At 47.2% G+C, this 26,342-nt stretch overlaps 1 protein-coding gene across 9 annotated transcripts in view; it reads left to right on the forward strand.

The window, feature by feature from the left end:
• Positions 1 to 315: 315 nt before the first annotated feature.
• Positions 316 to 26,342, forward strand: part of Ccdc57 (coiled-coil domain containing 57) — a 97,806-nt gene continuing 71,779 nt past the window's right edge. For 8 of the 9 annotated variants that reach the window (XR_015003371.2, XR_015003370.2, XR_015003373.2 and 5 more), the window contains exons 1-6: positions 316 to 502; positions 9,780 to 10,176; positions 12,083 to 12,191; positions 24,551 to 24,652; positions 24,779 to 24,936; positions 25,070 to 25,144. Coding sequence is in view for 6 of the 9 variants with exons in the window: in XM_048429262.3 (XP_048285219.3) it covers positions 9,791 to 10,176; positions 12,083 to 12,191; positions 24,551 to 24,652; positions 24,779 to 24,936; positions 25,070 to 25,144 (830 nt within the window). In the remaining 3 variants the exon portion in view is untranslated. Of the gene's footprint in view, positions 503 to 9,462; positions 9,512 to 9,779; positions 10,177 to 12,082; positions 12,192 to 24,550; positions 24,653 to 24,778; positions 24,937 to 25,069; positions 25,145 to 26,342 lie in introns of all 9 variants that reach the window. The other variant, XM_087909640.1, reaches the window with a different exon arrangement.

Raw genomic sequence — 26,342 nt, forward strand, 5'->3', positions numbered from 1 at the left:
CTACACCAATGCAATGCAGGAAAAATCAGCGTCCCCGGAATAACCCTCCACGCCCGACTTCCAGGTTCTCCACCTAAGCTCCTAGTCACTCTGCCACTCTTGGAGGCTACAAGATGAGCACCCTGGGAACCCTCAGGTCACCTGGCGGGGGAGCACAGGACGCCACAGGTGCGGGACCTTGCTCACTGGCTTTTGCACTAGTCAGGGAGTCCCACAGGTCACCAAACGGAACACATCTCTTCCTTCAGCGCCAGCAAGCACAGAGTCGGAACTCTGTGTTGGAGTTCCTGTTTCTGCCCGGAGGAACCAGAGCGCCGCTCAGAGTGCACCCGGACCCAGGCCGCGGACTCCAGTCGCTATGGCAACGTGGCCCGCGCTCTAGGTGTGGCGGGCGAATATTGGCGCTCGGAATCCAGGAGACCCCTGTGCGAGCTGGCCGGGTTCTCGGTCGCGCGCCGGGAGGCGAAGCGGGTTTCCCTGGGTCCTGCGGGCGGCGCACGCGGTAAGTGCCATGGCCTTCGCATCAGGTTCCTGCTACCAGGTCGCTTCGCCCCAGGCGACCGTCGAGAGGCAGCGGCCGGCAGCAGCAGTGTGTGCAGGGTTCCCTCAAATCAGCACAGAACCGCAGCCAGGAACAGAGCCTCGGTCCCTCGTTGACTTCACGAGTCCGTTATTTTGTAGATTGCATCGCATCCTGGGCTGACCGGATATTTAACGTGATTAAGTTACTCATTTTTAGCATTCTGCCCTGTGCCTCCCAGAAGACAGTGATGTCCCGCAAGTGGCTATCATAAAGTTACTGTTTTCTGCTGGGCATGGTGGCCCACGCCTTTAATCCCAGCATTTTGGAGGCAGAGGCAGGCAGATTTTTGAGTTCGAGGTCAACCTGGTCTGCATAGTTCCTGAATAGCCATGGCTAAGTAAGAGACGCTGTCTCAAAAACAGAACAAAACAAACAAAAAAACCTAACTAAATAAATAAGTTATGCTACTATTTTCCCATTGTAAATGATAAATACCTTGTGGAGGAGTGCTTGACTGTGTAAATGTCTTGCTTTTAACCATATTTTCAGTTATTAATTTTAGGATACATCAGCGAAAACGTCCTGATTTCATGGTTTTGTTTTGTTTTTTGCTTGTGTTTTGTTTTGGGGGGGTTCTCTCTCTCTCTCTCTCTCTCTCTCTCTCTCTCTCTCTCTCTCTCTCTCTCTCTCTCTCTGTCTTTTGAGACAGGGTTTCTCTGTGTAATAGTCCTGGCTATCCTAGAACTCACTTCGTAGACCAGATTACTGGCTTCTAACTCACCGCCTGCCTCTGCCTCCCAAGTGCTGAGATTAAAGGCATGTGCCACCATCACTCAGCTGTTTTTTGGTTTTTCAAGATAGGGCTTTTTTTCTGTGTAGCCCTGACTGTCCTGAACTCACTCTGTGAACCGTGACTGGCCTCAGACTCAGAGATCTGCCTGCCTCTGCCTCCTGATTGTTGGGTTTAAAGGAATGTACCACCACCATTCAGCCACGTTTTATTTTTGCTGTGTTGGGTAGAGAAAGGGAGCCACAAGTTAGCTGAGTCAAACCATCCAGACCTTTCACACTAACCTGAGATCCAGTTTCCAAGTCTTTATTTAGAATCCGGACCAGAGCAGGTTTCAAGTGCTGCTCTGGCAGCTGCAGCCCTGGGAGAGCCGCAGAAAGCAGGCTGCTTCTGAGGACAGGCCAGGCCTCCATGAGGATGACAGGTGAAGGAGACTCAGCAGCTTCTCAAGGGGTTGGGGATGGCACAGGCCTGGGGCTGTTCATGAAGAGAAGGAGATTGTTGATTTCCCCACAGATCAGACCTCAAAGGTCCCTGTCCTTCCACCTATATCCTAGAATCTGTCACGAAACTCCTCCATGAGGATCAGGCAGGGATTTACTCCTTGGCTTCTGGAATAGTCCAACATAAACCCATTGTCTTAGTCACTGTTCTCTTGCTGTGAAGAGACACCATGACCAAGGCAGCTCTCATAAAAGAAAGCATTTAACTGGGGACTTGTTTACAATTTCAGAGGCTTAAGATCATTACCATCATGGCAGCAAGCATGATGCTGGAGCAGTAGCTGAGAATTACATCCCGATCCACACAGAAAGAGACAGAGAGAGAGAGAGGAGAAAGAGAGACAAGCAAGCCAGGCTGGCAGTGACACACTGCCTCCAACAAGGCCACACTCCTAATCCTTGTAATCCTTCCAAACAGTCCCACTCCCTTCAGATACATGCACCTCTGGAGGCCATTCTTATTCAGACCACCACACGCATGTGTAGCAGCTTTTGGAAATAGTTTTGCTTTTCTCTGTGATCCTTGATTGCAAAGGCTGGTTTGTGCTGTTTTTTTTTTTTTCTCACCCTGATATACTTTACTTTTAAGAGTCCCAATTTCTTTCTAGGACAGGCTCCAAAGCTACACAGAGAAACGGGGAGGAAGAATTCTAATTTCTGCAGAAAGCTGCAGTTTCCCAGTCACATATTTTCTAAATAATTGCATTTATTTATTTATTTTACATTCTGGCCACAGTTTCCCCTCCCTCCTCTCCTCCCAATCCCTCCCCCCAACCTCACCCCTATTCCCATTTCACTATCCACTCCCCCTGCATTTCTGTTTAGGAAATATTTGGTCTCCCATGAGTATCAATAAAACACAGCATATCAAGTTGCAGTAAGACTAAGCACCTCCCTGTGTATTGAGGCTGGGCACGCAACCCAGTATGAAGAGTAGGGTCCCAAAAGCCAGTAAAAGTGTTGGAGACAGCCCCTGTTCCCACTGTTAGGAGTCCCACAGGAGGACCAAGCTATTCAACTGTAGCATATGCAGAGTGCCCAGGTTAGTCCTATGCAGGCTCCCTGGTTCAGTCTCTTGGAGCTTCCGTGAGCCCAGGTGAGCTGATTCTGTGAGTTTTCTTGTGTCCTTGACCCCTCTGGCTCCTACAACCCTTTCTCCCTCTCTTCTGCGGGATTTCTCAAACTCCACCCAATGTTCGACTGTGGGTGGGTCTGCATCTGTTTCCATCAGTTGTGGGGTGAAGCCTCTCTGAGGACGATTGGGCTAGGCACCAATCTAATTAAGTGCCCTGGTGGCTTTTCTGGTGCTGTGTCTCTTGTCCCTCCTTAGGCACCCTGGCATTTCTAGTAATTTCACTTAGGATTCTTTTTTTTCTGAAGCCACAAGGCCTCGTTTGAAACTGACAGAGAGTTGGCACTTACATTGACCTCCTGTGGAGTCAGCACCTGCATGCTAAGACGTGGTGGCTTCTGCCCCGGACAGCCTCAGACCTGAAATAATTATGTGACATTTGCCAAATATTTTTCTCTTTCCATTACTCCTGCATTTCTTAGCTGGTGGGTTACATCATTGTTCTCTGCTTACTATGTTGCTGTCTATGCAGGGAGACCCCAGGGTACCACACTATCTACCTGGTCAGGAGAACAAAGAAGAAATGACAGGGATAAATACCACCTACCTGGCTTGGTGGACAGAAACTTCATGAGGTGACCTGCTGAGTTTTGAAGGCCTAGTAGTAAGAAATTGTCCCAGCAAAGACTAGCATGTACACCTAGGGACAAAAGTGTCAGTCCTCTGGCCTTCTGGAAGCAGCTAGAAGTCCAGAGAGTGCTGCAGCAGGCCATGCCAACCGGCTCCAACCCACAGGCCTCTGTGCAGCCCCAAGAAGTCAAACTTACTTTTGAAAATGTCCAGGGCGACAGCAGATGTTAAATAGAACAGTATCACACAACCAGGTCCCCATGTTGGAAGAGTAGCAACCTGAAGCTTTGTAGCCTGCAACGGAAGAGGCAAGTGATAGCTGCTTGCCTTGGGGCATCCCTGTGCTCTAGTGGAGTAAGCAACCCTACTTAAGCATCTTAAAGTGATTTTTCTGGAGTCCAAAAGGGCATGTTGGTTGATTTTCTCATTATTCTGGCATAAGCAGTTTAAGGAAAGGGGGGTTATTTGGCTCACAGCTTGAGGGTGCAGTCTGTTGTGGCAGGGCGGCATGGTGGCCGAACCGTGAGGCGGCTGAGGTGAGGAGTCAGGCCTGTTGGTGAGAGGGCTGCAGGAGCCAGCAGAGTTCTGGATTGGATAATATCAACCAGGCAGACAGATCTGAGCACTGCAGAAAAACGGCTGCGTGGCAGCTCCGAGAGGCCAGGCTGCTGTGATTTGATGGGAAGCTAGGTGTTGTGCCAGCTACGCACCCGGGTGAGTAGGGCTGCCTGCTTGCTCCAAAAACCCCATCTCCGGACACATGGAGCTCGGAGACCTACAGTAATAGCTACCTGGGGATCACTAGAACCAGAGACATTGCACAGCCATTGTTTTGTTTGTGTCTACATACAGCTCATGCTTGGACCCCTAAAGAGTTGGGGCTCCCTATGACCAGCCTTGAGAGGCTTTGCCATGCTTGTCACCTAGGTGCTGATAGTGTTGGACTAGAAGTCCAAACATCAGGGAGGAGCTGCTCCAGACACCACTCACATAACCACTACTGATGCAAGAGCTAGAGGATTTTTGTTCTGTCATGGCAGGCCCTTCGGGTTTGGGATATGAAGGACCTCCGATAGCTGTTGCAGTCCATCTTTTAAAGCAAAAAGCCACAGACACAAGGGGGGGACCTGTAGGTTGTTTTCCAACTTATTGGATTGGCTTATTTAAAAAGTCACTAGCAGTGATTGGTCTATTCCAGGGCAGGAGAATAGCTGTGTGGTCAGGTTAGATAAGGGGAGCATCTGTGGTCCATCCTGACCTTGTTCTAGTGACTGAATCAATACATCAGGAACTGAGTCAACATCTGTGGGTTGTATTTGCCTCAATTCCCAGAATGGAGTTATGTTTGAAGATTATTCACAAGGACACAGGAGGATGAGCAGTCCAGCATGTGTGTGTGTGTGTGTGGGGGGGTGACTGTCCCGTTTCTAAATGCTAAGAGGCTTCAGAAAATGTCTTTAGAGCTGAGAGGCCTCAGAAATGCATTTAGAGTCTTTCAATAGGAGCCTCTGTGTAGAGCAGCAGGAAGGGGCTGGAGTTGTAGAGTTGCTGTGTCGTAGCCCCTGGCAGGTACTGCCTGGTTCATTACTTGCCAGGCCCTGCTCTAGGTGTTTGGAACTTACAGGAAGACCTGCCACAAAGCTGTGGCCACTAGCCAATGCAACACCTGTTCTCACCTGTGAAATGCACTCTTGGTTCTTTTGTCCAGATGATTTAACCATACTTTAAATCTTTATTTAATTTTATGTCTGTGTGTGTGCTTGTGGATCCATGAACATAAAGGAGCCTGTAGACTCCAGAGGAAAACATCAAAGCCCCTGGAACTGGAGTTACAAAGCTTGTGAGCTGCTATGTGGGTGCTGGGAAAGGAATCAAGCCCTCTGCAAGAGCAGCAAATACTCTTAACCACTGAACCATCTCTCCAGCCCAACTGTAACTAATTTTTTCTATCAGTAACTTTATGAATGAAATTTTCTGTAAGTAGTATTCTTGCTTATATAAAGAGCAGCTACTGGCTTAGGGACTCTAAGGAGTTGATGTAAACAGATAACACAACACACCGTGACACACACGAACTCGCTCACCTACATTATATCACACACAACACGCACACCTTGCTTTGATATACTCACACACCTTCACAGCACCACACACTCATACACATACAACACTTAGCACGCCACACCCTCCACACATACCCCATGCCCTCCCCTCCACCCCCACACACAGCACAACACAAAAGCAAACCCCTGGTCCTTCTGTCCCTGTTTTTTGAGTTTTATGTCTGTGGTTGCTTGTTGTTGATTTGAGTAGAGGTGAAGCAACTTATATAATGTTCACTTTGGGCTCTCTCTCAATGTGTTGACTGTCATTTACTCCTTCTGTGTAAATATATATAGGACAGTGAGTTGAGGGGACCTGGGGCAGCGTGTCCTAAAGAAGACCTATTTGCAGAGAGTCAGAGTCCGACTGCTACCTTCTTTGGGGTGACAGGCAGACACCATTGACTCCCAAAGGTGATAAGGCCTCTCCTGCCGCTGCTTTCACACACTTGGACGTGGGGCCTAGGTGATGACGCCAGCGTTGTTGGCCTTACGTCCTTCCCTGTGAGTAGCCTCAGACTGATCTGTCCAGAGAAGAACCCTCCTCTGTTGAGTGCTGACGGCAGGGCATTAGACCAGGAACAGTCTGCACTGTGCCTCGATAAGAAACAGGCTTTTCCGGTGTTTGTGGTCACTGCGGTCCCTGCCCTCTGGGACCAGTCCCCAGTCCTCAGTCCTCAGTCCCCAGCAAGAGATATTTAAAGATGTACCAGCTATTTGAAAAAGTAGTTTTATAATGTTGGATCTAATGTTTTTAAAAATTAAGACTTTGGCTGGACAGTGGTGGTGCATGCCTTTAATCCCAGCACTCGGGAGGCAGAGGCAGGTGGATCTCTGTGAGTTTGTGGGCAGCCTGGTCTACAAGAGCTAGTTCCAGGACAGACTCCAAAGCTACAGAGAAACCCTGTCTCAAAAAAAAAAAAAAAATTAAGACTGTATCCAGGCACGGTGGCACGCACCCTAGCTATTCAGGAGGCTAACGCAGAGGATTGAGAGTTCAGCGTGGGCAACTTAGCAAAATTCCATCTCAAAATCCACTGGACTAATATATTTTATTTTGTTTTCAAATTTTTATTTTTATAACATTTATTTCTGATTTCTGTTATTTTCAAAAGTTCGTGATAGCTTGGCAGTAAAAGAATGAATTTCTTGTGAGGTGGCTCCTCTAGAAGGCTGAGTCCTAGCTGCAGGGGTAGGATGGTGCAAAGGATCAGGTGCCAGCCTCAGGCCTGGTTTGGCTACTTAGCCATTTCAATTTCTTTTTTTTTAATTTTACTGATTTTTATTGAGCTCTACATTTTTCTCTGCTCCCCTCCCTGCCTCTCCCCTTTCCTTCAACCCTCCCCCAAGGTCCCCATGATCCCAATTTACTCAGGAGATCTTGTTTTTTTCTACTTCCCATGTAGATTAGATCTATGTAAGTCTCTCTTGGTGTCCTCATTGTTGTCTAAATTCTCTGGGGTTGTGATTTGTGGGCTGGTTTTCTTTGCTCTATGTTTAAAAACCACCTATGAGTGAGTACATGTGATAATTGTCTTTTTTAATCTGGGTTACCTCACTCAAAATGATGTTTTTTAGCTCCACCCATTTTCCTGCAAATTTCAAGCTGTCGTTATTTTTTTCTGCTGTGTAGTACTCCATTGTGTAAATGTACCACATTTTCCTTAACCATTCTTTGGTCGAGGGGCATTTAGGTTGTTTCCAGGTTCTGGCTATGACAAACAAAGCTGCTATGAACATGGTTGAGCACATGTCCTGTGGCACGATTGAGCATCCTTTGGATATATGCCCAAAAGTGGTATTGCTGGGTCTTGAGGAAGGTTGTTTCCTAATTTTCTGAGAAATCTCCACACTGACATCCAAAGGGGCTGTACCATTTTGCATTCCCACCAGCAATGCAGAAGTGTTCCCTTTTCACCACAACCTCTCCAGCCTAAGTTGTCATCAGTGTTTTTGATCTTGGCCATTGTTATAGGTGTAAGATGGAATCTCAGAGTTGTTTTGATTTGCATTTCTCTGGTGACTCAGGATGTTGAACATTTCCTTAAGTGTCTTTTAGCCATTTTAGATTTCTCTGTTGAGAGTTCTCTGTTTAGGTCTGTACTCCATTTTTTTTATTGGATTATTTCTTGAGTTCTTTGTATATTTTGGAGTTCAGACCTCTGTCTGATGTGGGGTTAGTGAAGATCTTTTCCCATTCTGTAGGCTGCCATTTTGTCTTGTTGATTGTGTCCTTTGCTTTACAGAAGCTTTTTATTTTCAGGAGGTCTCGTTTATTAATTATTTCTCTCAGTGTCTGTGCTGCTGGGGTTATATTTAGGAAGTGGTCTCCTGTGCCAATTTTCTCTTCTATGAGGTTCAATGTGGCTGGCTTTATGTTGAGGTCTTTGATCCATTTGTACTTGAGTTTTGTGCATGGTGATAGATATGGATCTATTTTCATTCTTCTACATGTTGATATTCAGTTATGCTAGCACCATTTGTTAAATATGCTTTCTCTTTTTCCATTTTATATGTTTTGCTTCTTTATGAAAAATCAGGTGTTCATAGGTGTGGGGATTAATATCTGGGTCTTCTATTCGGTTCCATTGGTCCTCCTGTCTGTTCTTATGCCAATACCAGTCTGTTTTCAGTACTGTAGCTCTGTAGTAGAGTTTGAAGTCAGGGATTGTGATGCATCCTAAGTTCTTTTATTGTACAGGATTATTTCGGCTATCCTGGGTTTTTTGCTTTCCCATATGAAGTTGAGTACCATTTTTTTGAGGTCTGTGAAGAATTTTGCTGGGATTTTGCTGGGCATTGCATTGAATCTGTAGATTGCTTTTGGTAAGATTGCCGTTTTTACTATGTTAATTCTGCCTACCTAAGAGCATACCAGATCTTTCCATTTTCTGATGTCTTTTTCAATTTCTTTCTTCAAAGATTTAAAATTCTTGTCTTACAAATCTTCCACTTGTTTGGTTAGAGTTACTCCGAGATATTTTATGCTATTTGTGTGTAGCAACAGGCCTCTTGTTTGTCCCAGCTGCCCAGAACTGAAATAATCACACAGAAACTGCATTAATTAAATCACTGCTTGACCCATTAGTTCTAACTTCTTATTGGCTAACTCTTAAATCTTAGTTTAACCCATCTCCATTAATCTGTGTATCACCACGTGGCAGTAGCTTACTAGCAAAGTTTCAGCATGTCTTGGCTCCATGGCGTTTCTCTGACTCAGCTCTTCTTCCTCCCAGCATTCAGCTTAGTCCCCCACTCCCATCCCATGAGTTCTGTTCTTCCCTGCCATAGGCTCAAAGCAGTTCTTTATTCATTAACCAATAAAAACAACACATAGACAGAGGACCTCCCATACCATTTGTGGCTATTATGAGGGTGATATTTCTCTGATTTCTTTCTCAGCCCATTTATCATCTGTGTACAGGAGGGCTACTGATTTTTTTTGAGTTAATCTTGTATCCTGCTACATTACTGAAAGTGTTTATGAGTTGTATAAGTTCCTTGGTAGAATTTTTTGGGTTCACTTACGTAAACTATCATATCATCAGCAAACAGTGAGATTTTGACTTCTTCTTTCCCGATTTGTATTCCCTTGATCTCCCTTGGTGTCTTACTGCTCTAGCTAGGACCTCAAGAACTATATTGAATAGATATGGAGAGAGTGGACAATCTTGTCTTGTTCCTGATTTCTGTGGAATCACTGGGAGTTTCTCTCCATTTAGTTTGATGTTGACTGTTGACTTGTTGTATATTGCCTTAATTATGTTTAGGTTTGTTCCTTGTATCCCTGCTCTCTCCAAGACCTTTTTGTTTATATGGCCACCTCAATTTCTAATATGCAGATGGAGTAAGAGCTACACAAAGCTGCTCGACAGAACACAGCTCCTGGAGGTGTGTAAGTCAAGGTTCCCCTTCTGCCTTCCTCTGCCTTCCCTAGTTCTGCTGTAGAGTGAGCTTCAGGAAGGAGCAGCCCATGACAAGGGACAAGTGAACTCTGGAGGCCTCGGGCTTGGTGCTGCCTCATGGTTCTGAACCTCCCTGACATTAGAACCAAGGGGTGACCATGCCCCCCACCATGGTAGCGAACCTGAGGTGGCACCGGGGAAGGAAGTTTACAGCCCCTGATGGTGTGCTCCTTACTGCCTTCTCTCTGCTGCAGCCACCGCAACCATGCTGCCACCGTGTTCGGAGCGGGAACTGAGTGAGTTGCTGGCTCGCAAGGAGGAGGAGTGGCGAGCTCTGCAGGCCCACCGTGCCCAGATGCAGGAGAAACATCTGGAGGAGACACGAGGGCAGCTGCAGCGCCTGCAGGAGGATTTTGTGTACAACCTTCAAGTGCTGGAGGAGCGGGACCGTGAGCTGGAGCGCTACGATGTTGAATTCACCCAGGCCCGCAGGCGGGAGGAGGCCCAGCAAGCAGAGGTCAGTGAGCTGAAGATAGAGGTGGCCAAGCTGAAGCAGGCACTCTCCAGGGAGGCCAGGCACGTGGCAGAGTTGCAGCATCAGCATGAGCGGACGTTGCAGGAGCATCACTTGGAGCTGGAGCGTGTCCGCAGGTGAGCATCACAGACGTCAGGGTCCTGGAGTCTTCTCCCGACAGGCTGGTAGGCACCTACTTTCACTGTGCCCTCACCCTGGGCCGGTTCAATAAAACATAATGTCCCTGTCATCCATGTAGCGGTTTTCCAGGACTATGTGTGGAACAATTAAGATACTTTGAATATAATTTTTGAGCTACTATTGGGGAGTTTTGCTGTTGTTGTTGTTGTTTTTAAAAAAGAAAACAAACTGTCTTTTTCATTTTACACACCAATCTCAGTTCCCACTCCCTCTCCTCCTCCCAACCCCTCCACCTTCCCCCATCCCCACCCACATCCATTCCTCAGAGAGGGGAAGGCACGTTGCTTTCAGAAGGTCCAAGGCCCTCCCTACCACATCTAGGCTGAACAGGGTGTGTTGTATGGCTGGGGCAGACTGCAGGGCCACTGGCAGTGGCACCAGGATTTATCCCTACTGCTTGTATGGAGGAGGTTTTTAAAACTAGTTTACCCCTACAGATGATTTTTTTTCTGGTGCCCAGTGAGTGATGCATGTTCCACTTGATACTTGGTGATATGATTTTTTTTCCTTAGATAACAGTCCAAGATTTCTTTGTATTTTAAACAAGATCTCACTGTGTATCCCTGGCTGTCCTGGAACTCACTCTGTAGACCAAAGTGACAACAAACTCACAAAGATCCACCTGCCTCTGCCTTCTAAATGCTGGGACTGAAGAAGATTTGCATTACTGCCCCAGCATGTCAGATGCTATCTGCTGACATTCTTAGCTTTAGAGTTGGTGGAGGCTACTGGTCTGCTGAATTTCAGCAGTACATTCCACAAGTTCCACCTGGTAGTCAGAGATGGAGGCCGGCAGCACCTGCCATCCGGAGCCGGGAGGTGCTCCCGAGGATGTCACAGACCTCTGCTCACAGTTTAAAGCTACTTTGTGTCTTTTTGTGACTCTTTTATCTTTTCCCTTCTTCTGTACACCTGAGGCCTTTCAGTCATATGCAGATACTTTGTCAGGCCCCTGCCCTTTTCTCCTGTCCTGAAACCCCAGGGCTTAATAAGTATCAGTTGTCACCACTCCACGAATCCTCGGGGGCTCCATTTGCTTGTTATTTTTAGTTTATTTTCTCTGTGTTCAGTTGTGTGGTGTCTAATGTCTGTATCCAGTTCACCATCCCTCCTTTGTCAAATCGTTGTGACATCATGCCCAGAATTTGAGCCTTTTGTTTAGGTTATTGGGCTTCTTAAATCCTTTTTGTTGTTGTTTTGAAATAGGGCCTCACTATGTAGACCAGGCTGGCCTTGAAATCACAGAGCTTGGCCTGCCTCTGCCTCTGCCTCTGCTTCCCCAGTGCTGGGATCCTGATTAAAGGCTCGAGGGGCGGTGACCTGGGAGTCATTGTACTTTTAGTTATCGTGTTTCCATTCGGTTCTTTGTTCTATCTTTCTCTACTGAGGTTTTCTGTTTCTATTCATTTGTCTAAATGTTGGCACTGTTTGATGCTGAACTCTCACCCTCCCCTCAAGGTCTCCCTGGCTGTCCTGGAATTCACTAAGTAGACCAGGTTGGCCTTGAACTCACAGAGCTCTGCCTGCTGCTTCCTCCTGAGGGCTTGGATTAAAGGTGTGTACCACCATGCCTGGCCCTCTTCCTGGTTCTTGTTAGTCCATCAATTTGGGGTTCCGTGTTTTCTGCTGCACAATTGAATACTCCATTTAGGGGCAGCAAGCAGATTCAGGTCAGGAGAAGTTCTACTTCTTGGAGGCCTGTTACAAGCCCCTGCTGCAGCTCTATGTGTAAGTACCAACTCCATGTGTAGTGCACCTGGCAGGGTATACATTCAGCGTATAAGCATGCATACATATGAACATTCAGTATGGCTCTCTGAATACCATGTCTAATCGCCACAGTGACAGGAAGAATGAAATCGACCACCAGCAGGAGCAGTATGAGAATCTGAAGTGGAAGCTGGAGAGAAAGCTGAGGGAACTCGACGGTGAACTTGCTCTTCAAAGACAGGTAGCGCATTGCTGGGGGTTGGTTCTGCCTTGGCAGCTAGTACGACATCTGGGTGCTGAGGTGTTCACCGAGCACATTGTCCTAGTAGACATGGGAGCGTAGGGGTCTGCTGGATGCTGTGAGCTCTGTCCGAATCTTCACTGGAAGTCACTGCCGTGTACTCTTCTCTCACGCAGTCGGAAGTCTCCAGGGAAATGGGGACACATAAACATGTAGAAGCACATTTATTACGTGACTTGACCCTGGAGGTCTTGGAGGCCACCCCACAATTTACCATGTAGGCTAGAGAACCTGGAACTTGGTTATGTCTGAACCCAAAGGCCTAAGAAACTGGGGCCCCACCCTGTAAGGGCAGGAGATGAAGTCAGGACTCAAGCAGAAGGAAAGAGCATTCCTGTTCTTTGGATTTTCATCGGATTGGCTGACACCACCCGCACTGGGGAGACTGAGTCTTCTTTACTCCATCCGGTGATTCAGATGCCCCGCTTGTTTGGAAAATTGCTCATAGATATACCCAGGAATAATGTTTACCAACTAGCTGGAAAGCCTTTAGGCCGGTGAAATTGACCCATAACAACAGCTGTGCCCCTCTTCCCAAGTACAGAAGGAAACAAATATTGATCTGTTTTCAAGACAAGGCCTTGCAGTCGGGTGGGAGGCAGAGGCAGGCGGATCTCTGTGAGTCTGAGGCCAGCCTGGTCTATAGAGTGAGTTCCAGGTTGTTACACAGAGAAACCCTGTCTCAAGAGAAACAAAAGCCAAACAAGAAGACAAGGCCTCATTCTGCAGCCCACCCTTACCTCAAATTTGCAATTGCGATTCTGCCTCAGCCTTCCCAGTGCCTGCACCACCTCGCCCAGGTGACATTTTAATTAGTGCTCATTCTTCTGATGTCCGTAACTTTAACACTTTAATCTGGATTTGGTGATACATAGCCAATGTTGTGTTACCTGACCAAAGAGTAGAAGACAAAATAAGGTGCCTTCTCTTTCTGTCTTTCTTTTTCTTTCTTTCTTTTTTTTCGTTTGTTTTTGGGTTTTGGTTTTTTGAGTCAGGGTTTCTCTGTAACTTTGGAGTCCCGGAACTTGCTCTTGTAGACCAAGCTGGCCTCAACCTTACAGAGATTCATCAGCCTCCGCCTCCTGAGTGCTGGGATTAAAAGCGTGCACCACCAGCACCTGGCTTCTTTTTTCTTTTTTAAAAATGTTATGTGTATAAGTGTTTTGGACCACTTGTGTGCCCAAAGAGGCCAGAAGAGGGCATCAGGCCTTCAACCGCCATCGCAAATGCTTGTGAGCCACCATGTGGGTGCAGGAATCAAACTCGGGTCCCCTGGAAGAGCAGCCAGTGCTCGTAACCACTGAGCCTTCTCTGAAGCTCAAGGTGCCTTATTTCAACACTTTTGTTTATGTAGAAAACAAAGGACAAATTGAAGACACTCTAATTTCTTTTTTAGTTAAATTGTTAGAAAACTTAAACATAACTTACTTTTTAAAAATGACAGCAGTTTTGTACAGACCCCTAAAAGTCGGTGCCACTGCAGAGATTCCCGTCTCATCCTCCAGGTGAGAAGGGTCCTGGAGAAGCAGTGGCAGGTGGAGTCCAGGAGGAGGAAGAGGAGGTAAAAGTGGTGGCTTTGGAGGGAGAAGAGGAAGTAGCGACTTCAGAAACAACAGTTGGCGGGCGGACTTCCGGACTTCCACTTTAACTGTGATGTGCTCTCCCCTGGCTAGAAATCTGTGTCCTGAGCGACCTTGAAGATGTCAGTCTGACAGCGGAACTGGATGTCAGTCTCCTGCGAAAACAAGTGGAGGCTGGCAGTGGTGGCGCATGCCTTTAACCCCAGCACTCAGGAGGCAAAGGCAGGTGCATCTCTGAGTTAGAGGCCAGCCTGGTCTACAGAATGAGTTCCAGGACAGCCAGGGCTACACAATGAGACTTTGTCTCAGAAAATCAAAACCAAAACCCAAAACAAGTGGAGAACAACAGTAGATTCTGCTCTAAAAGAGCATAAACAAACATTTTGTTTGTTTGTTGTTTTTGTTTAGTTTTTTGAGACAGTTTCTCAGTTCAGTTCTAGCTGTCTGAGAACTTGCTTTGTTGTAAAAGGAGCGGCGGGCTGCGTCCAGCCACCCAGCTAGCTTTACCCGAAATAATTACACGGAAACTGTATTCTTTTAAACACTGCTTGGCCCATTAGTTTCAGCCTCTTATTGGCTAACTCTCACATCTTGAGTAACCCATTTCTAATAATCTGTGTAGCACCACGAGGTGGTGGCTTACCGGGAGGATTCTAACCTGAGGCTGTCTCAGAGAGGAGAGTCATGGCGACTGCCTGCCTCTGCTTTCTTTCTCCCACAATTCTGTTCTGTCTACTCCACCCACCTAAGGGCTGGCCTATCAAAAAGGCCAATGCAGTCTCTTTATTAACCAATGAAAGTAACAATAGATAGATAACCCTCCTCCATCACTTTGTAGACCAGGCTGGCCTCAAATTTATAGAGCTCTGCCTGCTTCTGCCTCCTGAGTGCTAGGATTAAAGGTTCGCACCAACACCTCCTGGCTAAACTTTTGGCATTTTGTACAGAGCCTAACAATCTGTAAATGCTCAGTAAAGGGACATGTATTTTCACTAAAAATATATTTTAATTTAAAAATAAAATGTCATTTCTTATATTTTTTAAAAAGGAAATTAATACTTAATATTCTACCATGTCTGGCTCCGCTGACTGTAATCACAGAACATGACTAGAGATATCCCCGGATCTTCCTAATCTCCATTGTGGCGTGATCATCCAGTCCTCCTTGGTAGTCTGGGGTACTCACCTCAGTCAACACCATAGCTCCTTCCTTCACCTGTTGACCTACAGGCCTGAGGGCCCCAAAGTGATAGACAGTGTCTGTGCTGTCCAGTGGACCATTGTTCCTGATAGAAGAATTTCCCTCTCTGAAATCAAGGCTTCTAAGACAACAGAGCATCCTGGAAGCTGGAGGTGATAGTAATACAATTCTTAATTCCACCTCTCAGTTCCTGGTCCCATGACTTATCTCCATGGTTTTCAAATTCCAATTCAGAGTAGACTCAACTTTCTAGACAACCTTATTTCAGCCCAGAAGCCTAATGCCACCCAACTGGTACTATAATTTAATCTCAAAAGACCATTTCACTGCTTAGTCAAGCCAACTACTCATGATGACGAGACCCTGGTAAGACCCATTAATCTAACAGTCATAAGCCCACTGACCCCTTCTTTGGCTGTGAGTGAGTCCTTGCTCAAAAGCCATGCTCTGTGGAATACCATTCCTGTGGATGAGGCATTCTGTGGTCCATACAATGCAGTACTGATGGACGCATTCCATGCTGGGAAAGCAAAGCCACTCAGAACAAGTGTCTGTTCTCATAAGGATGCGATGATGCAGCGATTCCGTGTCACCAGCCTGCCCCCAGGCTTCAGGCTGGTCATCCAGGGAATGCTGCCATATTGTAGCTCAGCAGTAGCCACAGCCAGATCAGCCTTGCTAAGTGAGAAGTCTGTGTTACTGAAGCCATGCATAACCTCCATCCCTGCCACCATGGCCACATTGCTCATGAATCCATTGGGCAATTATAGGGGTAACTGAAGAAAGAGGACGAGAAGAAAGAGATTGAGGTTGTTTACTGTCTACAGAGCAGATCACTGAACTCCTCTGCTGAGGTCACGAGAGATCTGTCCACACACTTCCTCAGTTGTCTTTCTCACCAGTATTCAAGTCCTTCCAAGGAGCCAACCATCCGGACAAGCCACTGGCTACAGCACATGAATCAGTATATAATTGCTTATTTATCCATTTTTGTTTCTTTCAAACAAAATGTACCATTGGCTTCATTGCCCAAAGTTCTGCCTGCTAAGAAGGGCGATTCCTTCAGGAATGTTGTAGGGAGGACCTGTGTGTTACAGCTATGCTCCCTCAGGTGGTGCCTGTCTTATCTTCCTCTGTGAACTCGTTCACGTGGCCCGAGGCCGTGGAGGCTGTGGAGAGAAGGCCCAGCAGCAGGAGTGAGAGCAGGAGCCTTTGTAACACTGTGATCTTGGGTCTGCTTACGTCCAGTCCTGCAGATAACAGTTTTCCTTGTTTTCCTTACGGTGTATTGCAGCAGATACCAAATAGCTTAGTGGATCAGATGATGAACCAGCTGTAGTCACATGGTAAATTGAGGGCTTATGGCCAAGTGTTCAGTTTATACCAAGACCCAGTGGCTGATCAAAAATTTTCTTACAAAAAGGATCTTTAATCCCAGCAGAGGTAGGTGAATCTCTGCGAGTCTAGGCGAGCCTGTACCATCCAGAGCCTCAGCGAGCTGAGATGCAGGGAGAGCATAGCCTGAGGATTTACACAGAGTCCACGTTCAGTGGTGTTGCTGCTACTGTGTCCATGATGGTGGACAGGGTCTCCTTCACGTCTGTTGGAAGCTGGGCCCTTCATGTAATAGCATCATCCACAGTGTGCAGAACACAGACTCATGTGCTCCCCACAGCAGATGCAATTGATTCCCAGTCATACACTTTTTGCTTTTAGAATTGTGTTTAAGACACTGGAGAAGCCGAAGCCAGAAGTCAGCCCTGTTGCCTTCACGTCTGCCCTTTCCCAGAGTGTGAGACTCTGAGAGCTGTTTTGATCTGATGCTTCTGGCCTTCGCTACTTCTCTATTGTGAAAAGACACTGTGACCAAGACAGCTTACAAAAGAAAGCATTTCACTGGGGCCCTGCTTACAGTTTCAGAGGGTGAAACTCTCTGGGGGGAAGCATGGTAGCATCAGGCAGGCGTGGTGCTGGACAGCGGCTGCGAGCTGACATGTAATCAGTACTGCACTAGGCAGAGAAAGGAAGCTCAAAACCCACCCCCAGTGACACCTCCAACAAGGCCACACCTCCTAATCCTTCCCAAGCAGTTCCATCAACTAGGTAGGAATTATATACTCAAATAGGGGGCTCTTTTCATTCAAACCACTACATTTCTTAACCCCTGGCTAAGGGTGCCTTTGGCAAGATATGTAGAGGTATATGTGGCACCTACAGAGAACCAGCTGAGTTCTCTGGGCACTGAGAAGAGCAATTCTCGAGACAGGACCTCTTCCCATAGACCTTCATGGGTGAAGCGGGGCCTTGCTGCCTGTACAGCAGCATGGCACGTGGGACTGAAAGGGCGCATGTAAGGCTGACCGTCCTAACCTCACCTGCACATGTGGCCACTCCTACCAGCGTGGTCTAGAAGAGGAGGCCAGCAGTAGAGGCTGGGCTCACAGTACAAAGGGCACGAGCGCAAGCCCCTGCCTCCTCCACATGGAAGCGGAGTCACTGGCGCTCTTCACTGCTCAGGACACCGCCACGACTCGGGACTTCCTGTGATCTACAGGAATGGCCCTCAGAGCACTTCCTTTAGGGACCAAGAACTTTGTCCATTGTGGGAGGGTTTGACTTCCAAAACAGCCAGGAGTCTTACACATTAAGTCAGAGCCAGAAATATGTGGCCAAGAAAACACTAATTGGCTGGGTGGTGCTGGTGCATGCCTGTAATCCCCGTGTAGTGAATTAGGTCGGTATGATAAGTAACCAGGCTAGCTCAAGAGTAACAGGAGGGGCTGGAGAGATGGCTCAGTGGTTAAGAGCATTGCCTGCTCTTCCAAAGGTCCTGAGTTCAATTCCTGGCAACCACATGGTGGCTCACAACCATCTGTAATGACCTCTTCTGGCCTGCAGACATTCACATAGACAGAATATTGTATACATAATAAATAGATAAATATATTTTTTTAAAAAAAAGAGTAACAGGAATACTTTAATGGTTAAAGAGGGGAAAACTTACACTACAAGAATGGGAGTTCTGAAATCCGGTAGGTCCGGCGGGCACCGCAAAGAGAGGGTGCACACCTGCATCTCCTGGTTTTTCTACCTGGGCTCCAGGTGGCCACACCCTAACCAGACGTGATTGGTTGAGCTTCCCCATCATCCCTGCACTTGGGAGGCACAGGCAGGAGGATCTCTGTGAGCTCAAAGCCAGCCTGATCTACAGAGTGAGTTCTAGGACAGCCACGGATACACAGAGAAACTCTGTCTCATAAAACCAACAAGAAAAAGAGAAAAAACTAATTGTACCAGATGTGATGGTTCAAGCTGGCAGTCTTAATACTTGGGAGACTGAGGCAGGAGGGTCATCATGAGTTTGTAGGCCAACTTGGGCTACAGAATGAGACTCTGACTCAGAAAGTTAACAACTACCTAAAACAGCTAAACAACCATGATGTGTAAGAAATGACCCATTTTTGATGGTACCAGAGCCGCGAAAGCGGAATGAGAGGGACTTCAGTGGAAAAGGCTGGTAGGTAGGTAGTTTGCGCAGACTCAGCAGAATGCACGTGGGTCCCTTCGACATCAGGGAGCATGGGTTCTGTCATCTCCAGTCATCTCTATCACAGGAAGAAGAAACCGCATATCTGCTGCAGGAGGGTTAGTGTGGGTTGGAATAGTCAGCCCAGCCTGGTGTGGCCCGGAGCAGTCTTGACACTGGGGGGAGCTGTGAAGCTGTGAGGAGAGGTCAGGCCACAGTCTCACATGTTGGGCAGCCTTGTCAGTAGAACAGATTCAATGAAACAATGGTTTTTCTGTGCTGGTATAACTGGATACCAACATGTAGAAGAATGAAAATAGATCCATATCTATCACCATGCACAAAACTCAAGTACAAATGGATCAAAGACCTCAACATAAAGCCAGCCATACTGAATCTTATAAAAGAGAAAGTGGGAAATACACTTGAATGCATTGGCACAGGGAACTACTTCCTAAATATAACCCCAGCAGCACAGACACTGAGAGAAACAATTAATAAAATAAATTAAAATTAAAAACTGAAAATAAAAAGCTTCTGTAAAGCAAAGGACACAATCAACAAGACAAAATGGCAGCCTACAGAATGGAAAAAGATCTTCACTAACCCCACATCAGACAGAGGTCTGAACTCCAAAATATACAAAGAACTCAAGAAATTGGACACCAAAAGAACACATAATCCAATAAAAAAAAAATGGAGTACAGACCTAAACAGAGAACTCTCAACAGAGAAATCTAAGATGGCTGAAAGACACTTAAAGAAATACTCAACATCCTGAGTCATCAGAGAAATGCAAATCAAAACAACTCTGAGATTCCATCTTACACCTGTAAGAATGGCCAAGATCAAAAACACTGATGACAACTTATGCTGGAGAGGTTGTGGGGGAAAGGGAACACTTCTGCACTGCTGGTGGGAATGCAAGCTGGTACAACCCCTTTGGATGTCAGTGTGGAGATTTCTCAGAAAATTAGGAAACAACCTTCCTCAAGACCCAGTAATACCACTTTTGGGTATATATCCAAAGGATGCTCAATCATACCACAAGGACATATGCTCAACTATGTCATAGCAGCATTGTTTATCATAGCCAGAACCTGGAAACAACCTAAATGCCCCTTGACCGAAGAATGGATAAGGAAATGTGGTACTTTTATACAATGGAGTACTACACAGCAGAAAAAATAACGACATTTTGAATTTTGCAGGAAAATGGATGGAGCTAGAAAACATTATTTTGAGTGAGGTAACCCAGACACAGAAAGACAATTATCACATGTACTCACTCATAGGTGGTTTTTAAACATAGAGCAAAGAAAACCAGCCCAGAAATCACAATCCCAGAGAACTTAGACAACAATGAGGACCCTAAGAGAAACATACATAGGAAGTAGAAAGTAGAAAAAAAAAAAACCAAGATCTCCTGAGTTCTTGGAGACTCATTGGGTCTCCAAGCATGGGAGCATGGGGACCTTGTGGGAGGATTGAAGGGGGGAGGGGAGAGGCAGGGAGAGGAGCAGAGAAAAATGTAGAGCTCAATAAATATCAATAAAAAATTGAGATTAAAAATCAATGGTTTTTCTCATATAAACTGAAACAAACTGATGTCTGGGAACTGGCCTGCTTACCTTCATCACACACCGTACGCAAAGAGAGTCTTCCTTCTCGTCGGTTAGTCACAGGGTCACAAGATGTTGAAGGAAATTTAATCATTCATTTCTGAAATGTTTCTGAATGCATGCTACATGCTGGTAGCTCTCTAGGCTCTGGGTCGGGCATGAATACCTGGCATACCTAGATTGCCTGCCCTCACAGAGCAAAGAACATCCTTGGAGCAGTTAACTACCTGAGCAAGATCCTAGCCTTCCCAGCATGGACATGGAGAAACAGGAGGGTCAGGTGTGGGATGTGGTTGGATTCGCCTTTCAGGTAGAGTGAGTGGTCAAGAAGGACTATTAGGCATTGGGGGTGGGGTGGGGAGTTCACAGGGGGAGGACAAGCACCTGCCTATGTGTGCAGGGATACCTAGAAACTAGAGTTCACGTTCATGGGAGGAATGACTGTTGGCGGTGCAGGTGGTCTGCAGGGCCCTGCAGGAACCCGAGCAGCATGGGGAACCCTGGGCTTTTGTACAGAGCACTGACATGATTGAGGATCAGCGGATGAGAACAGGCCAGCTTTCGACACGCTTAGAGGGGAGCCAGTGGGACGTCTGCCGCGGCTCATGAGGAGGCTGTTGCCACAGATGCCTCAGTTTGGTCTGAGCACAAAGGGTGCTAGTTGTTGAGACAAGGGCACAAGGAGGACAGTGAGAGGCCGGACAAGTATGCATGTCGTGTTGACCAGCAGGACCAGAAGGTGGCAGCACTGGCTCGATGTAGTATGGATCCCTGTTCTCTGGTAGCCAGAGCCTGCAGAACTTCCCTTGTGGGTTTTGTTCAGAAAAAAACAAAAAACAATGTTTCGGGGCTGGAGAAATGGCTCCGCGGTTAAGAGCACTGACTGCTCTTCCAGAGGACCCTGGTTCAATTCCCAGCACCCATATGGTAGCTAGCAACTGTCTGAAAATCCAGTTCCAGGGGACCTGACACCTTCACACCAATGCACATAAAATAAAAGATAAATAAATCATAAAATTAAAAAAAACAATGTTTCATGATTTGTGGGTTTGCTGTCATTGGTTAGTGGCTGGTTTTGGTGTGGATCTTTTCAGAGAGGTTCCTACCATGTAGGCTGGCTAGAACTTGTCTGTCTTTGCTCCCAAGTTCGGGGTTATCGGTATATTCCACCAACTCACTTCCCACCTTTCCCTCCCTCTCTCCCTTCGCCCCCTCTTACCTTTCTTCCCTCCCGCTTTCTCTCCCTTCTTCCTTCCTTCCTTTTTTGTTTGTTTCTATGCTTGGAACAGAATCCAGGGCATCACACATGACAGGCAAGCATCCTACCACTAAGCTATATCCCCATGATGCTGTAATTTATAATGATTGTAACATCGTAATTCCAGTAAGGTCACTCATGTGACCGTTCATATTTCACATTTACCTTTTAAGGGACTGAAAATGTGAAATGTGATTTCTCAGTCATGCTTTTTACAGCTTCCTAAGCAGGTACGTGAGCAGCCATAGGTGCAGAATTCATGGTTCACACATTTGTATGGGGCCTGTCTTCACGGGCTGGACGGTGTGCTCCACAGGGTAGGGCTGGGGGCAGCTCCCTCACAGCTGCGCCTGTACTCCCTCAGCCCTGCTTTCAGGGCCAGAGTCTGGTGGTGGGCAGGGCAGGGCCCAGGTCTAAAGGACTCATAAGTTCCTGAGCACTCAGCCCTCCCAGGGGCTCCTGCTCTGTGCTGAGCAAAAACGAGATGAAGGATAGCTGACATTGGGTAGTAGAGAAATTAGGCTGTTTCGGATTACTGGTAGCTGGAGGATCCATACACTCTCATCAGCCAAGGACCCCATGGCTGACCGTGGCTGACCTCACCATGTCAGAGAGATGAGAAGGAGATGTGCGTAATGTGTGTGCTACCCTGACGGCGGCGACTGTGCAGCCCGCATGCTGACCCTAGTGTGTGTGCTACCCAGACAGCAGCGACTGTGCAGCCCGCATGCTGACCCTAATGCGTGTGCTACCCTGACGACAGCGACTGTGCAACCCCATGCTGACCCTAATGCGTGTGGTACCCTGATGGCAGCGACTGTACAACCCCATGCTGACCCTAATGCGTGTGGTACCCTGACGGCAGCGACTGTGCAGCCCCATGCTGACACTATTGCGTGTGGTACCCTGACGGCAGAGACTATGTAGCCCACGTGCTGACCCTAATGCGTGTGGTACCCTGACGGCAGCAACTGTGCAGCCCACGTGCTGACCCTAATGCGTGTGGTACCCTGATGGCAGCGACTATGTAACCCACGTGCTGACCCTATTGCGTGTGGTACCCTGACGGCAGCGACTGTGCAGCCCACGTGCTGACCCTAATGCATGTGGTACCCTGACGGCAGCAACTGTGCAGCTCATGTTGACCCAACTGAGGGAGCCACACCAGCCCCTTTGAGGGCAGCATCCATGAGTCGTTCATCTCTTAGAGAGAGGCTCCTTTTTTTTTTTTTTTTTTTTTTTTTTTTTTGGTTTTTCAAGACAGGGTTTCTTTGTCGCTTTGGAGCCTGTCCTGGAACTAGCTCTTGTAGACCAGGCTGGTCTTGAACTCACAGAGATCCACCTGTCTCTGCCTCCTGAGTACTGGGATTAAAGGTGTGTGCCACCACCTCCTGGCTGAGAGAGGCTTCTTAAAGTGATTTCGTTTATTGCCCCATTTTACCTGAGAATTTTTATTTGTTTGTTTTTTGAGACAGAGTTTCTCTGTGTAGCCCTGGCCATCCTGGAACTCACTCTGTAGACCAGGCTGGTCTCAAAATCATAGAGATCTGTCTCTTTCTGCCTCCTAAGTGCGCCACCACCGCCCTACTTGCCTGAGAAATTTTTATGTAGCTTGATATATATTGGTATATGTATATAAAATAGAAATACAAATCACACAGTTACTGGTAATAAATCATAGATAAAGTTAATTTAAAATCTTTCTTGACTGGCAAGATGATTCATTGAGTAAAAGCACTGTGCCAAGCCTGCCAACCTGATTTCTGTCCCCAGAACTCATGTGGTAGAAGCAGAGAGCCAACTCCAGCAAGTTGTCCTCTGACCTCCCCACACGTGTGCACATGTGCGGACACACACATGCAAGTGTGCACATGTGCGGACACACACATGCAAGTGGATAAATGTGAAGAAATAAAAAGTTCTTTGGGCGCCAGGCATGGAGGTGCACACCTTTAGTCCTTGCACTTGAGAGCACAGGCAGGTGGATCTCTGAATCCCAGGCCAGCCTGGTCTACACAGTGGATCTCTGAATCCCAGGCCAGCCTGGTCTACACAGCAAGTTACTGGGGCTGGAGAGATGGCTCAGCGGGGAAGAGCTCTGGCTGCTCTTCCAGAGGAGCTGGGTCCAATTCTCAGCACCCACATGGGGGCTAAAAACTGTAACTCCAGTTCCATTAGATCTGATGCAAGCAAGCCCTAGACACTCATGCAGTGTGCAGACATACACGCAGGCAAAACACTCATAAATAATAAAAAAAAAAATTTAACTACATAGTAAGTTCCAGACCAGGCAGTGCTACACAGTAAGACCCTATCAAAAACAAAGACAAACAAATAGTTTTGTTTACATTTAATGCGACCATTTATTAACAAAGAAAGCAAATTTGCCTACTAATGAATTGGATTGCTTGTTTATTTTTACAAAAATGATTAAATCTTGGCTGCCTGCTTGATACTGTAGAACATCAAGCATCTTCAAGTTTTTTCAGAGCTGGTTGATATTTTGATATCAACGATGAGAAGATTGCTTTACATAAATATAGTACAACGTGATAGAAGTTTTTTGTGGTCTGGAGAGATGTGGTGGTTTAGAGCAGAAATCCCAGCATCCATGTGGCAGCTCACAACCAACTGTAACTCCAGTTCCAGGGAATCTGATGCCATCTTCTGGCCTCCAACGGCACCAGGCACACTTGTGGTGCGCAGACATACATGCAGGCAAATGACATACATACAAGCAAAATATGTATATGTGAAACAGCTCTGACTGTCCTGGAAGTAAATCAGGCTGGCCTCAAACTCACAGAGATCCGCCTACCTCTGCCTTCCAAGTGCTGGGACTAAAGGCGTGCACCACTACTTACCTGGACAGACAAATTTTTAAAATGCAGCATTCTAACGTAATAAAAACCAAAGAGCTATAAAGATACATATTGAAGAGCAGTGGTAGGAAAGTATGAAGCCTTCTTTTCTGTAGGTAACTATCATGCTGCAGAACAGCAAACTTTGTGTGTACTATAAAGACATTGCAGTTCACGACGGACCGTGGTCCCCAGCCTGAGCAGGTGTCTGAGGTCGCTGCCCTCCTTCACTCCCGACTCCCTTGTTCCAGGAGCTGCTGCTGGGGTTTGAATCTGAAATTCAGAGACGGGAGCACGAGTTCCAGCTGAGGGCAGGTGACATGAGCAACATAGTCTTGACCCATGAGCTCAAGGTAACTGTCCCTGCCGGGGCTCCCGCAGGCTCTCCAGCTCTCCAGTTCACTGTCGCCAGCTTTGATCTGAGCTGCAGAGCACCTCGGCATCCTCCCACAGCTGCTCTCGGACCTCCCATCTCGTAGGTGAAGCTACTAAACAAAGAACTGCAGGCTCTGAGAGAAGCTGGGGCACAGGCAACAGAGAGTCTGCAGAAGGCAGAGGCAGAGCACATCGAGTTGGAGAGGAGGCTACAGGGCCATGCCCTGGAGCTCCAGAATCTGGAGGCCGTGAAGGATGCTCGGTGCGTGGGTTCTCCTCCTAAGGCACTGTGGCCATCAGGGCTAGATCCTGGTGGCCCTGCCTTCCTAGCTTATGCCAGCTCTTCTCTTCGGCCTCTTCTGTAACTGCTCTTTACTGATACAATTTTTGTTTAGGATAAAGGACTTGGAGAAGGAGCTTCACTCTGTACAGCTGGCCAGTAAGAGAGCCGAGGACACCTTCAGGAGGAAGTGAGTATTTGTGTCTGGGTGGGGGCCTCTGGAAAAGAGTCTGGATTGTAGTCACTGGCGACAAGGGCCCTGTGACAGGTAACCTGTGCTCACGTGATTCTCTGGCTCCATGCTCTGCTTCCTCAGAGGGTTAGGCTTTCAACATCTCAAAACTGAAAATGTTTTAAGGGCCAGGACTCCAGGTCATTGGTAAAACACAAGCTTAGCATGCCTGAAATTCTGGATCTAATCTTCAATGCCAAAACAGCCTTTTAAAAAGTATTGCCTTAGTTAAAAGTTAACTTTTATAGGTGAGTGAGCTTGCTCTGTACATAAAATCTTTGCCACCATAGCAGGTGGCCAGAGTTCCTTCTCTGGAACCCATGCAGTTAAAGAAGAGAACTGACTTCATACACGTGACTTCATACACGTGACTTCATACATGTGACTTCATACATGTGACTTCACACACGTGACTTCACACACATGCCCACCACTAAATATTTTAAAAATTGAAAGTTAACATTTAAAAGTTGAATGTCTTATTACCTTTAAATTTTAGACTGTAGCCCCAAACTTTACTATCTTGATGCAATTTTCTTTTATTCTCATGGATGTAGATTCTCTGAGCTCTCTTTTTCCTGCTGACATACCCTGTGACCAGAGTAGGTTGGGACCCAGCCAACCGCAGCAGGTGCTTCATGTTGCCAAGGTGTCTGAGACACCCAGGAAGTAGGTGGTGTGTTGGCTCAAGGTGGGGACTTCAGCAGGGCCATTGAAGCATTGCCCTTCCCCCAGGCTATCGTGGGGTTCAGGAGGTGCTGGAACAGCACTGTCAACAAGGTAGCTCCATGGAGTGGTTTGGGGATGAGGTGAGAGGCCCCATGAGTGAGCTCAGCTAGAAGCCAGGCTCTAGGATTTTAGCCACAGGGCAAGAATCATTCACTTTCTCTTCCAAAGGAAACACAGTAACTGTAGCTATATCACAGCATTGTAGTGGTGAGCTAAGCGTGCTCCTGTGCCCTCCGTGGGCCGGTCACGGTGTCAGTGGTGAGCTAAGCGTGCTCCTGTGCCCTCCGTGGGCCGGTCACGGTGTCAGTGGTGAGCTAAGCGTGCTCCTGTGCTCTCCGTGGGCCGGTCACGGTGTCAGTGGTGAGCTAAGCGTGCTCCTGTGCCCTCCGTGGGCCGGTCACGGTCTCACTGGTGAGCTAAGAGTGCT

Source organism: Myodes glareolus, chromosome 9, assembly GCF_982192425.1.
Source record: "Myodes glareolus chromosome 9, mMyoGla1.1, whole genome shotgun sequence".
Lineage (NCBI taxonomy): Eukaryota > Metazoa > Chordata > Mammalia > Rodentia > Cricetidae > Myodes > Myodes glareolus.